Source organism: Vombatus ursinus, unplaced genomic scaffold (genome assembly GCF_900497805.2).
Source record: "Vombatus ursinus unplaced genomic scaffold, bare-nosed wombat genome assembly UNPS02014816.1, whole genome shotgun sequence".
Classification (NCBI taxonomy): domain Eukaryota; kingdom Metazoa; phylum Chordata; class Mammalia; order Diprotodontia; family Vombatidae; genus Vombatus; species Vombatus ursinus.
In genome coordinates, this window is record NW_020954594.1 from 25,340,963 (window position 1) to 25,355,648 (window position 14,686).

Sequence of the window (14,686 nt, forward strand, 5' to 3'; positions counted from 1 at the left end):
TTTGGTGGTTTTCCTACAGTGTTGAAAAGGCTACTTCTAATGACTATATTCAGGATGAAAGAAAATATCCCTAACAAGATTGAAATTATTCTGAATAATATTTTCTTTCTTTTTAGCTGTCTCCGTAATGAGGTACAGCGCCTCTGCTTTTGGGTTTGCTGTAAGTAATTTGAAATGTTCTTTTATGCTGCTTTGCCCCATTATCTGAGCCATGTAACCTTGCCATGGACTCTATGAATATGAGTGGTCAGGATGCAATAACTCACTTTGAGATCAGCAATGGGGACTATCTCAACACACAGTTGAATACTTTAGCATTCAGAAATGCTAAATATCTTAGTATTTAGCAATAGAATTGCTTTTGAGTCCGTATTCCCAGTCATACAGTGCAAGCGTTTTGATATTTCACTCTGGGCAGATGACCATCTCTCATTTAATGATAAATGCCTCCTTTCCTGTAGCCAGTTTCTGGGATGTTTTAGGATTTAGGCATTCTCTTGAGTTCCCCAAATTCATTGTAGGCTTGAAGATGATATTAATTCAACTATCCTCTGACTGGATGTGATTTCCTCCCTCCTCCCCCAAAAAAGAGGATCACACTCAAGAGAAAGATTAAGTCTGGCTTAGGGTTGACTCTAAGTCACTTCTCAGGCGAAGTATATGCTTCTGAAGTCCTAACCACTATTTGCTTTAGACTAAGCAGAAGTTCTTAAGTGTTTTTGTGTCTTGGATCCCTTTGGCAGTTTGGTGAAGCCTGTGGACCCTTTCTCAGAACAATGTTTTAAATGCATAGAACAAAATAATTAGGATTACAAAGGGTTAAATTGAAATATAGTTATCAAAATATTTTAAAAGAAAAAACAAGAACCTCTGCTCTAAAACTTAGTTTAAGGAATGCTGAGAGCTATTGTTTAGGTTGTGAGGCAAATTTACAGAGGGGAGGAAGTAGGATAGCTATACTGTTCTGAAAGCTTCATTTGTAAAATAATTGGGGAAAGGGGTTGTATTTTTTTTCTGTAATTTGACCAAATGAAAAGAAATTCATCAAATGAAAAGTGTGACTTGCAGGCAATAGGATGTAAAGGGCCTCACTTAGACACTACCTGCAACATTGAGGTTTCTTATTTTTCCCCTCATGCTCCTATACACATACTCCATTCTCAAATCTAGTTTCTTCTCCAGTAGAGGAGCTTTAGAGCATATAGAAAAAATATTCCCAAAGTATTTAACAGGGATGTGCTGAACTTCACCCAAATGATTTAAATTGTATTAAAACTAGATTCAGTGTCTTTGGAATAACTGGAGCCTCTTTATTCTTAATGTCTCCAGAGGGCTGGCATCTAGACAGCATACTAACAGATCTTGCCATATCAAAGACTGTGGCTTTGTAGGTTAGTTAACACAGATGATGATACCTTTTTGATGATGGTGGATTAGATGTACAAGGTTCTTGAGTCCCCAAGTGTTTGCTATTGTGTGGTAAATGTGGTGATTCTTAAAAAATGAATATGAAGTCTCCTTTCCCTGAAGTTAACTTGCTAAATGCTCCCAACCAAATGACCTTGGGAGCCACTGACTATCTTATTTTCCTCCTCTAGTTTGATGCCATCTTGGATGTTTTGTCTTCGGCGATTGTTCTGTGGCGCTACAGCAATGCGGCGGCTGTACACTCTGCACACAGGGAATACATGTGAGTATATCTTAGCTCTTTTTAGACTGGGCAATGGGGCAAACTGCAGAGCTGCAGCAATTGGGTATGGTCAGGTCTACATTAGCGACCATGAAAAGGATGGTTATCAAGGAACTTTGACCTATATACCTTTATGTCTCTAAGTAAAGAAGCACCTCAAGGTTGTTTTGATAGTAATGAAGTTGCTATGATATATATATATATATATATATAAAGTGGTACATATATATGATATATATATGTATGATATATATGTATATGTAGGATATATATATGTATAGTGTGTGTGTGTGTGTGTGTGTGTGTGTACTCCTTCTAGAAGTTTGGCAAGAAAGGGTAGAAAAGAAACAGAGCAATTACTAGTAGCATGGTCCAAGAAAAGGTTTTTTAGTCTAGAATGTTAGTTTTTTGATAGGCTGTAAGCTCCTTGATGACAGGGATAGTTTCAATTTTGTCCTTAAATCTCCAGCACCTTGTATGGTACATATTAGACAAGTGATAAGTGTTAGACACTTAATAAATGCTTTGTGATGGAATGATCAGAGTAGAAAGGAACTGAATATTTTGTGGACAGAAGTAAAGAAGCCATTAGAGAACAAGAGATTGAAAGTATATGGGATAAATTGTTAACTAATAAGATTTTAAATTAATAGAGGGAAACCAAATTGCCAAAATGAAATGGAGAGTTTGTGACAAATCAAGAAGAAATAGAAAAAAAAATTAGAAAAAAAATTTATGGCAATAAAATGGCTAACAAATTAGATTGATGAATACTTATAAAAATAACCAGATTAACAGAACCAAGAAATTGAGGATTTACATAATGCCATTTCAGAAAAAGAAACCCAATAAACCATAAAATAACTCCTAAAAGGAAAAAAATGCCCAATAGCATTGCACTTATAAGTAAATTCTAGCAAATATTTAAAGAGCAATTAATTCCTGTTTTAAATTATTTGCAAAAATAATAAAAAGAGGGCTTTGTATATGCCTATACCCTTTGACTCAGCAATACCAGTACTAGGTCTATTTCCAAAGATGATTAGAGAAAAAGGAAAAGAACCCGTACGTTCTAAAATATTTATGGCAGTTCTCTTGCCATTTTAGGGATGCCCATCAGTTGGGGAATGGCTGAACAAGTTGCAGATATGATTGTGATGGAATACTTCTGTCCTATAAGATGAGCTCCTTGATTTTAGAAAAACATGGATAGAGTTGCATGAAATAATGAAGGGTAAAATGAGCAGAACCAAGAGAAGGTTGTATTCAGTAATAGCAATATTGTTTTAAGAACAACTTTGAGCAACTAAATAATTTTGATTATTATAGATACCTAAATTAATTACAAAGGCGCTGTAAAGGAATACACTATCTGCATCCAGAGAAAGAACTGATAAATAGAAGTATGTATAGAAAGATTTTCATATGTATGCATATTTGTGTCTAATGGTAGCTATCTCTAGTTGGGGGGAAGGGGAAGAAAAAAAGAAAAGAAAGTTACATCATAAATGCATTATATATTTAAAAGGAATAGCAAGTTGTACATAATAGATTTGCAGTTTCATGTGCAATCATCTCTTTTTATTGTTCTGCTATGTTGTGGAAATGCTTGTTTGTTTCATAAATTAAAAATAAAATAAAATTTTTTAAACGAAGGTTTTGCCAATATTCTTTCTATGAGATATAATCTGGACACCTAAATCGGGAAGAGCTAATTCAGAGAAAGAAAGTATAGACCAATACTGTTAATAATTACAGATGTAAGCATGGGGGCTGCAATAGCATATTTAAAAGACTATACAACATACCAAGTTGGATTTAATGTCAGGAATGAAAAGCTAGCTTAATATTAGGAAATTTATAAATGTAATAGATCATATCAATAACAAAACAATGAAAACATAGAATTATATCAATAAGAGAAAAGTTTTTTCTTTTTATAAAATACAACACCCGTTTTATTTAAAAACTTTAAAAAAATAGGAATAAATGGACTGTTCCTTACTATGCTAGATAGTATCTATCTAAAATCAAGAACTAGTATTAACTATAATGGAGAAATTTTAAAGTCCTTTATAATAAGATCAGGAGTAAAGCTGTCACTACTGTTAATAGATGTAACTCTAGAAATGCTAGGTATGGCAATAAACCAAGAAAAAGAAATTGAGGAAATAAGTATAGTAAATAAGCATAGAAACAAATAGAAATTTGTTGTTGTTGTTATTGTTGTTTCAGCAAAGAATTTGAGATGTTGGGGATGCCCTTCAGTTGGGAGATTACTGAACAAATTTTGGTATACTAATACAATGGTATATTACTATACCATACAAAATTACAAAAGGGACAGAATCAGAGAAACTTCAGAAGACTTGTATTGACTGACACAGAGTGAAATTATCAAAACTAGTAGAACAATTTATGCAATAACTACAGCATTTTTAAGGGAAAGCAACTATAAAAGACTTAAGATCTATGGTCAATGTAATAACTATTCATGTCTCTAGAGCAATGCTGATGGATTATCTTGACAGAGAAGTAATGAAGTAGAAGTAATGGGACAAGCATTTTCAGATATAGCCAATGTGTAGATTTGTTTTGCTTCACTACACATATCTGTTACAAGAGAGGGCTTTTATTTTTTTATTTTTTGGAGAAGGGAGAGTTAGGGGAGATCAGAAATAACAGAAATAACAGAAAGAAAAGTGCCTTGATGAATAATTTTTTAAATGAGCATAAGAAAGTTCAAATGGGGACACAGATGAACATGATATTATTGGAAATACTCTGTTAAATTTGAAATATATAGAAATAACTCAAGCAAAATGTAGTGGAGATTCTCAACTTCAAATGTACTTATTTTTATGTCCTTTGTACAAGGAAATTATTGTATTTGTTGATATTTGTCAAGTTCGTAAGAATAATAAAAAGGAAATTTTTTTAAAAAGATGCATGAGAGATATAGGAAGGGAGGAAATCAGTTTTTATTAAGCACCCACTATGTGCCAGGCACTATATTAAGTTCTTTACAATTATTATCTTACTTGCTCCTTACAATAACTCTGTGAGGTAGATGCTATCATAATCTCCATTTGACAGATGAGGAAACTGAGGCGGACAGAGGTTGTGTCTTGCCCAGGGTTCCACAGCTAGTAAGTGTCCGGGGCTGGATTTGAACTCAGGTCTTCTTGACTTTAGGCCTAGTGCCCCATCCACTATTTCACCTCCTTACCTTTTTGGGATGGTCAATGGAGCAAGATCATGGCAAAGACAGAAAAGGATGGCATAAAAGGCACTAGTGGAAGGTTGAGAACCTCAATAAAAACTCCTAGATGGCCTCTTAACGATAATCTGAGTCTAAAATGAATAAGTTATAATCATAGGAATTTTAGGTCATTCTCAAACTCATTAATGCTTTTAAATGCGCTTGAAATCCTGGCATTCAGATAGTAACATAACCATTGCCCATAGATATGCAATTAAAATTGCTTGTGAGCTGCAGTAGAATTCATTGTGTGAAATCTGAGTTTGTATGTATGACAACAGAAGGTCTTTGATACCCTGATGTCACAGCTGGACAAGCTACTGCATCATACTTTGGTTTCAGTAAAAGGAAATCCACTATATTCTGGGAGGTCATTCCTCCCAGACAGCTGGTGGCTTGTGTTATCAGTGAGTGGAATCTAGAAAATTTGGAGACGTTCCCATGAGCTAACACACCTTACCCACTAGTGGTATAAGTAAATGTCTTGAAAGACAAATATTTTCTTTTCAGCTCCACCTTTGGCTCTTCCTGGAAGAGACCTCAGATATAGATTATCACCACAGTTGACATTCTTTCCAGTTGTTCCCACACTGTCCTTTGGCACCAGATGTCTTATCTTCGTGTTTAATTTCAACATCAACCGAAATTTGGAAGAGAACAAGGACTAAATCTAATGTCTTTGTTGTCTTAGCTTCCTTTAAGATAGGGTTTTCAATGCTCATTTTGACAGTATATATATTAAAATTAAAGTTTTCAGTCTGATCACATGAGGCATCAATTTCAGTGCTTTTGTGTACTCTTTATTTATTCTGTGCACTATTCATTTAGAACCTAATACACAGAAGTCTATTTTAGCAAGAGATTTCCCATCTCTGGAAATGGTTATCATGCATTTTTTTTAGAGTAAACCTAAAATGGTTATGGATAATCAAGAAGAAAGTGATTTACACTGAGGTATACTGAGAAAAAGATAATATTGAAAAAAAAGGTCAAAGCAACAGAAAACATGAAGAATCTTGTCTTACGTGAAGCTTACCATTCAGGTTGAGAGAAATTCTAAATAGCTAATTATAAACCTTTTTGAGAGAGAGCAGACAAGATTCAGAGTATTACTGATTGCTGGAGCTATAATGGCACTCTTTTACCAAAGATTAGGCTTTTATGTGTTGGTTTGAATACCAGATATTGTGTCCATTTGGAATTATTTGTTGACAGACCAAGCATAATTAAGACCATATGTCATTCAGACTGAGCAGTTGGTGTGTAGTTGTGGGTGGGTTTGAAGGATGTGATCACCTCTTGTGGGGTTTAGATAGTCTGAGGAAAAAGAATACTAGTCTAGAAATCAAGAAACTTGGGTTCTGATACTTGAGTCTTGGCTCTGTTACTAACTGGCTGCATGACCATTGGGAAGTCAGTTAACCTCTTTACACCTCCATTTCCTTATTCATGAAACTGGGATGGTAATTTCTGTGTGATAAGAGTTGTTATGTAAATGAGAGCAAAAATGTCAAAGTACATTGAAATGTTTTGTAAATGAAAGGTGGTTTATTGCATTATCTTTATGTTATTGTTGTGTGATGACCTTTTATAAATAAATACACTCTTGGCAAGAGGGAAGGCTTTCCTCAAACTTTGTCCATATCCTTTTAGAAAATTGGGCCTTTGGGAAAATGTGGCCTTGTTACTAGTTTGCAGAGGATTTTTTATTCAGAATAATGAAATTTCCTAAAGGAACCCATAAATCCATAGCTACATGGTACAGTTATATTATTTAGCTCACTCAGTGTTTTGCACTCCCAACACAGCTTTTAATAAACGTCTTATGGATCCCCTGATGAAGCCAGTTGAAGAGAGAGCTGAAGGAAGGGTACTAGGGACCATCTGTTTACTCCCAAGTGTAAGGTCCCCCAGCATTCAACAGGCTGCTTGAGGCCCTTCCTTCTGGTCTTGATGTGCTAAGGCAGTTAGGCCTGGGCTCTCTCACTGCCTTGGCTTCCTCATCAGTAAATACATGGGGATAATAATAACACCTACCTCCCAGGGTTCTTATAAAGATAGAATGAGACACTATTTGTAAAGTGTTTTACAAACTTAAAAGTGCAATGTAAATGCTAGCTATTATTATTTTTCTTCCTGACATAGATGTTGTAGGAGATAGCAGAATATGCCTATTTATCTATGTTTATCGATCTATCTGTCTGTCTGTCTATCTGAGTTGTCATTTTTTAGCTTATATGCTCTCCAAAACCTCAGCATTTTAGAAAATGGATTTTACACACACATTCACACACTCACATACATATACACACACTCACATTCACGCACACAAAACCCTTTGCATCACCTGAAGAGACATCACTTCCATCTGTCTCCCTTTTATTTCAAAGTGGAATGAGATATCCAGAATCTAACAGTCTTCTAGAAAATTTGAATTTTAAAATGCAGAAAGAACTGAATTTATTTATGAAATCTTACTTTCATTTAATATCATTCTTCTAATTGAATCCTTCCACTTAGATCCTTCCCCTTGCCTTTATAGCTGCTTACCTGCCTATCATAGATTCAGAACCTCTGGAGGTTTCTCGTTAGTATTGGGAACATTGTAAACAAAGCAGATGGCTTAGAATTTCTTGAGACAGTAATACTCCATGGTTTGAAATGTCCTTGGCTTGACTATTGTATATTTAATGTTCCCTAAATATTTGTCTTTTTAAAAAAATTAATATTCATGTACTTACTAAGTAAGACAGACTCCTTAGAAGATGCTTTGGTAATTTCTAGATGGATGGCTGGTCACCTGACAGTGTCAGTGAGTCACAGAGAGACTTCTAATCTCATGATTAAAACCATAATCACAGTCCTTTACACTGTCAGCTTTGGTTTAACTAGTTTTAATCTTTGGCATGGTGATGTGTGTAAGTGAGTGATAGGAGAACCTGCTAATCAATTCTTTGATGAGGTTTTCTTAAATGCCAAAGACCATCCTTAGGGTGAATCATTTTGGAAAACAGCCAACTGGACCTCAATTCATCCCTTTTGCTTCCTGAGAGGATTCCAAGCCTCAGAATGAGTCCTTAACCTGTGATTGCCACTGTAAGGTAAACAGAAACCCACTCTTCCTGATGCAGAGTCAAGCCATGTAGCTGTGGTTGGGTTGCTATCTGGTGTTCACACACACACACACACACACACACAGAGCTGCCACTCAGAATCTATGCATTTGTTGTTTTGGAGCCAACTTTTATTCCTAATTTGTTTCTTTATTGCCATAATCTATGACCTAACCTCTCCCTCCCATTCTAACCTGTCTCTCTCTGGGCTCACAGACCAGATTCAGTTCTGTAGGCTTGAGTCAAAGAAGGATATCATCTTGTGAATTCAAATTTAGTTTCAAGCACTTATGAGGTGTGTGATACTGGACAAGTCTCTTAATCTCTGTCTGGCTCAGTTTCCTCATCTGTAAAATGGGGATAATAATAGCACCTACCTCTCAAGGTTGTTGTAAGGATAAAATGACATAATAATTGTAAAGCATTTAGCATAGTGCTGGGCATATAGTAGGTGCTTAATAAATGCTTGTCTCCTCCCCCCCCACCTTCAACTTCTAGATTTGAGGTGAGAATAAAAGGAGGCCTCATAGGAGGTCACACTTAAGCTAAGATTTGTATGCAGCTAGGAATTGTAAGATGTACGGGTGAAGTGCAAGAGCATTCCAGTGTTGGGAGACATGTGCAGAGATGTAAGATATACTGTTCTGTACAGGTAAAAGAAAAGAAGCCAACTTGACTGGCATTTAGAAATCATGGCTAGCGGTTTAATCAACTTGAAAAGATAGCCTGGCACCAGATTGTGAAGGACTTTAAATGCCAAATAGAAGAGTTTGTAGTTTCTTCTAAAGGCAATTAGGAGCCATTGAGGTTTCTTGAGGAGAAGTGTGACGTGGTTAGATCTGTGCTTCATGAATATCAATTCCTAAGTGAGATTAATTCCTTTAAACTTTCTGATTCGTGACTGTTTGCCTTGATTTTGATTACCAGTTCTGCCTTAACTTCTAGCTTCTGCATACTCGTTAGGTGTGTAGGACAGATTGGAGTGAAGAGAGACTGAGGGGACATTTGGGGTATGCAGAGGTTTAGACATTTTTTTGTCTGAAAGTGAATGAGGCCCTTTTCAATATTATGTATCTACAGGCAGGTAGGTGGTGAAGTGGATAGAGCACCAGCCCTGAATTCAGGAGGACCTGAGTTCAGATCTGGCCTCAGACATTCAAGTATGGCCTCACAGCACTCACTAGCAGTGTGACTCTGGGCAAGTCACTTACCCTTAGTTGCCTCACCAAAAAAAATATATATATATATATTATGCATCTGTAATTACCTATTACTATATTCAAGTCAAATGGTTTTTAATCAGCCTTTCGCCTTAAAGTAAACAGAACTTCTAAGTCTATTGTGAACGTTAACAAGAGCCATACCAAATATTTGTAAATGTCAAGACCTTTAATATGCTATGCTCATATTTTATGAATAGATTCCTAAAGTCAAGAATATAGTAAAGAATGGAAACTAGATCTTATTTCCTTGAATACTACAAAATAATCTGAAAAATTCACTTTCCTTTTTGTTCAAATTTTTTGTTCTTTTAAAGAGAAAGAAGCTATTAAAGCAGTAAGACTTTTGGAACATCCTGTATAAATGACATTAGACTAGAACTCTCCTTTATAAAAAAGAAAAAGAAAAAAGAAGAGAAAAAATTAGCAAAACTGATAAATTCATTGGAAAAGTCTGAAAATATTTGTGGTAAACCATACACTATGGACCTCTGGCTCCTGCAAAGAGTAGGAATGGGAAAGAGAGGTGTCTTTTCATATCTGTTCTTTGGCACTATGCTTATTCTTTGAAACTTTACATTTACTTTTAAAAATCAATATGTTTACCTTTATTTCATTAAATATTTCCCAATTCATATGTAAATTTTTAAACATTCATTTTTAAATATTTTGAGTTTCAAATTTTTTTCCTTCCCTCCTACCCCTCTCCTACTCATTGAGAAGGCAAGCCATATTATATTGATTATACACTTAGAATCATTTTTGATTCTTTTGTGGTTGTTCTCATTTTCATTGTTGTAGTCAGGTATATTGTTTTCTTGGCTTTGCTTACTTCATTCTGCATTAGTTCATTTAACTCTTTTCATGCTTCTTTATATTGATCATATTCATAATTTCTTACTGCACAGTAATATTTCGTGATACCATGATTGGTTTAGCCATTCCTCAATTGACACTCACTGACTTTGTTTCCAGTTTGAACTTTTCAGGCTACATGCATCTTCATGCAGTTTAGTTATGTGCTTCTGCTACAAATCACCATTAATTGCAGGGGGTTGGGGAGTAGAGAGAAAAGGGGAAGAAATGGTCCCTTCTCCTTCCTCCATGAAGGTCTACTTTGTTATGTTTTCACTTGACAGTCTAAGTGTTAGAGTGCTTAGGAAAAGCTAGAACTGGTGTCCCAGTTCCTTTCACCAGGAGTGGGGATGGGGGAAGCTTTTCTGAGAATTTGACCCCCTGCTCCTCAGTCAGCCAATCATCAGGAAGCAGCTTCAGTTTCTCAAACCCAATCCATAAGGTACTGGGAGAAATGTTCACATTCATTGGGAGGGGTCTATTAGTTCTCTGAAAACATCAGACTACTCTCTATTCCCATTTCCCACTGGGGGAACTATTATGATTGATTAATGATAAATATTCAGGCATAGTAATGGACCTTAGGACCATTTAAAGGTCTCTAACATGATTTTTCTGGCTTTTAAAGATTTGGAATTTGTCATTGGTGGTCTAAATGGCACTGGGTGAATTATTTTACCAAATCATGAAACAAAAGAGCAGTATTTAGTTGAGCAAAAATTGTATGAAAAAAAACAACAACACCTCATCAAAACATCAAAAACTGGATTGATTTGCCCAAACATTTTCTAACTCAATTAACCTCTTAGGGCCATGCCTATGTTCCTCACTATTTTGTCTTTTCTTTTTGGGGACACATCGATCAACTCTGCCATTCACTCTAATCAGTTAATGCTTCTCTTGTTTCTGGTGTGGACCATTTCCTCTGGGAAATCTTGACCCAAACCCTACTCTTCTATTACCTTTCTATTTGACAGAAGAGCCTTACTTTTACTCTTCTCTAATGAACAGTGATAAAAATTAGAACCAGAGGCTCCGAGGTTTCACACTTCCTGAAGGTGAACTCTTTCCTTCATCCTGTTAACTCACTTATCCTCTCCCTCTCATGACTCACCTGCTCCTTCCTACAGACTTTGTGATGAGTCATAGCATAGGAATCTGGTCATTAGTATTTCCTGCTATGTAGCCATATTGGACTTTAGTATCTGCCTGCTCTCTGATTCTTGACTGTTTGCCTTGGTTTTGACATCCTATTCTGCCTTGACCTCTAACTTCTACATATTCCGTAACTCCTGATTGCAAATTTGGCATTGGACTCATTGTTCTGTCTTGTTCCCAACTTCTGGGAATTTCTTGGGACTAAACAATTCTTCTGTCTCCTAGCCTTTTGTGGACCTTATTTTTAATTCAACAAACAAGGTCTTCTGGTTCTGGCTTCTGACTTTCTTTTCCCTTCAAATGTGGCCTCTAATGAGAAGCAAATCTTCCATAAGAGGGATAGTAGATTGGAGACTCTTCACTTCTCTGCCCTTCAATGTCCTTATCTGTAAAAAAAAAAATGAGGTGGTTAGCTGAGATGATCTCTTAGATACCTCCCAGCTCTATTGATAATTTATGAACCCCTTCATCTTTCTCTGAAGTCCCTTAACCAAGTCTGTTGACTACATTTCACAAAATTTCCTTTTTAAAAAACTTAGGCCTGAGGGGCAATTAGGTGATGCAGTGGATAGAGCACTGGCCTGGCTTCAGGAGGACCTGAGTTCAAATCCGGCCTCAGACACATAACACTTACTAGCTGTGTGACCCTGGGCAAGTCACTTAACCTTATTGCTTAGCCAAAAAAATAAAAAATGAAAAAAAAAACTTAGGCCTAAAGGGGTTTAAAAACCACCTATTATGATCATAGAAGAAATGAATAGACTGTACATGGTATTAAAAATGTAATCTCTTTGAGGGTAGTGACTGGTTTTCATTTTATCTTTTTAAATCTACCCCTATCCCCACTCCACCGACATATTTGGCACATAGTACATATTTAATAAATGCTGTCCTTATTGGGATGAAATATGGTGGAAAGATCTTAAAGCTAGTTTGAATATCTGTTGAATTGAAAAAATGAAATCTAAAGGGCTGAAGATAAAGCAAGGGGAAGTGATCAGTTGATAGGGCAAGGAATAAGAGAACTATGAACAGGTTTTGGCCAAGTCAAATTGCATAGGGAATTCCAAGTGTATGGTCTCAAATCTCTGATTAAAATGCAGGATGTACAGTAGTGTAAGTCAGTAGGAAATGCAACCACCTGCTGAAATTAGTTTTGGAAGAGAATCAGGACACCTGCAATAAAAGGTACAGCTTGATTCCCATTATGGGCACCTGACATTTTCCATCTGATTGCAGCACAGTCAGGAGTAACACGGAAGCTCACCAATCCTAGCTATCTCTTTAGGCTACAAATCTACACTGTTGGAAGGAGAAGTACTGGCAGATGGGCGGACATTGTTCGCCTCCTCAGGTTCATAATTCTGCCACAATGAGGCAAAAACAAATCTTCGTAGTTCAGGAGTTCATTTTCCTTTGCCAACTCTATCCAAATTTCATTATGCTCAGCAGGATGTTGAAAGGAAAACTTTGGAAGCATTGCAATAAAAATCTTTAAGTGTTTGTCCATTTGAAGGAAAGAGGGGTACATTGTATTGTATGTGGTTCCTATCCTTCCCCTTTTAGCCAATTTGCTGAGCCAAGAGACTTGGCTATTTTGAAGAATTGTACTAGACAGGATGAAGTCCTGTTGTTTTAACTTGATAAGGTCAGAAATTTTGACTTTATTCAATTAATGTTTAGTACAACACAAAGCTCTTCAAACTTCATGATAAATCTGGCAATGTGGTTAAGCTCACAGCAGTCTCCACAAGGTATATTTCAAGAAATATAAAATGACAAAATTTAGCAGTTCAATTATCTGTTTAAAATATATAAATAATAAACATGTAAAATGATATAATAAATAAGACAAAAGTAATTATCAAACTTTCTAAGAAAAACAACCAAATGATCACTTCTTAATTGATATCTTATAAAAAATAGTCTACTGATGTGCACCAATTATTATTCCTTGTATTGCTTCACCCCTGTGATATGCCTCATATGTATATACCTGTTCCATCTGATAAGATTCTACACCATGAGGTTTCTCATGAGCTGGAAGTACCTTAGCCCCAGGTTTTATCCAGACCACATATACTGATTGCCAGTACCCATCCTTCAAAAGCCCCCATGAAGAATACATTGCTGTATACATTACATAGCTTTTCCTATATCAGTTGCTAGCATATTATTTGGAACTTTGATTTTTTGGACAAGATCCGATACAGCAAGATTTCAGTAAGGTATTTACTATGAGCAAGGTACTGTGCTAGGTTACAAAGGAAAAAAAAATAGTCCTTGCCCTCAAGGACCTTACATTCTTCTGGGGGCAGATGGTTTTGGCTTTTATCATCTTTTAAACGCTGATCAAACTATCTGTGGGACTAAATGCAAAGATTAACAAAGAAAGATAACCTAATCAATGCTATGATAGATTAATGATTTGCTTGCTTTACCATGCTCTGAATGAAAGGTAAAGGAGTACTAAGAATGATAAGAACCATGGAATCTCAAAGTTGGATTGGACAGTAGAGGCCACCTAATACAACCTCTGTTTATGATGCTTTAGAAATATATGAAAGTAGCCATACATGAGGATATATGCTTGTAATCCCTGCTGTCTGGGAGGCTGAGGCTGGTGATAGATCTCTTGAGTTTGGGAGTTCTACACTCCTGTGGTTTATGTAGATTGGATGTCAAAATTAAGTTTAGCATCAATATAGTGAGCCTAGGGAATAGTGAACATGTCCATGTCAGTAACAGAGCACATCAAAGCTTTGATGTTAATTACTTCTGGAATCAATCCCTATATTTCCAGTCTGAAAGAGATGGAGAAACTCAATCTTTTCTAAAAAAGTGTGTGTGTGTGTGTGTGTGTGTGTGTGTGTGTGTGTGTGTGTGAGAAAGAGAGAGAGAGATTATATTAAAGTAGCACCACACCTGCCTGTCAATGGAAATCTTCTTTTCCTGCTCCTTTTACCTATGAGGTTACCTGGCACAAAATCTGAGGTTCTGAGAGATTCTATATAATTATTTTACATTTACTTAGCACTTTTAACTTTTCAAAACCCTTTACATGCATCCTCTTAAACCTAGGTTCAGGAAAACTTGTGACTTCAAAAATGTCATGAATGAATGATGATAATAATAATAAATGATAAAATTTAACACAGAACTTCAACACTAGTCCCCTGAAGACCTTGAGCTCTTAAGCTAATCAGTCCTGCAAATTATGGCTTGGGACTCTACCAGCATAGCACAATTTACCAACCATGTAGACCATAAATTCAACAACAAAATCATTTAGTTAAGATACAAAAAATATAAAAGCAATGTAAACAAATCAAGTTGTGCAATTGTTGCCTTCTCTATACACACATCTGTATTTCCAAAAGTGATAGAA

At 35.9% G+C, this 14,686-nt stretch overlaps 1 protein-coding gene across 1 annotated transcript in view; it reads left to right on the forward strand.

The window, feature by feature from the left end:
• Positions 1–14,686, forward strand: part of TMEM163 (transmembrane protein 163) — a 269,409-nt gene that overhangs the window by 143,845 nt on the left and 110,878 nt on the right. The window contains exons 3-4 of the mRNA XM_027835729.1: positions 117–160; positions 1,599–1,690. Of these exons, the coding sequence (XP_027691530.1) occupies positions 117–160; positions 1,599–1,690 (136 nt within the window). The remainder of the gene's footprint in view (positions 1–116; positions 161–1,598; positions 1,691–14,686) is intronic.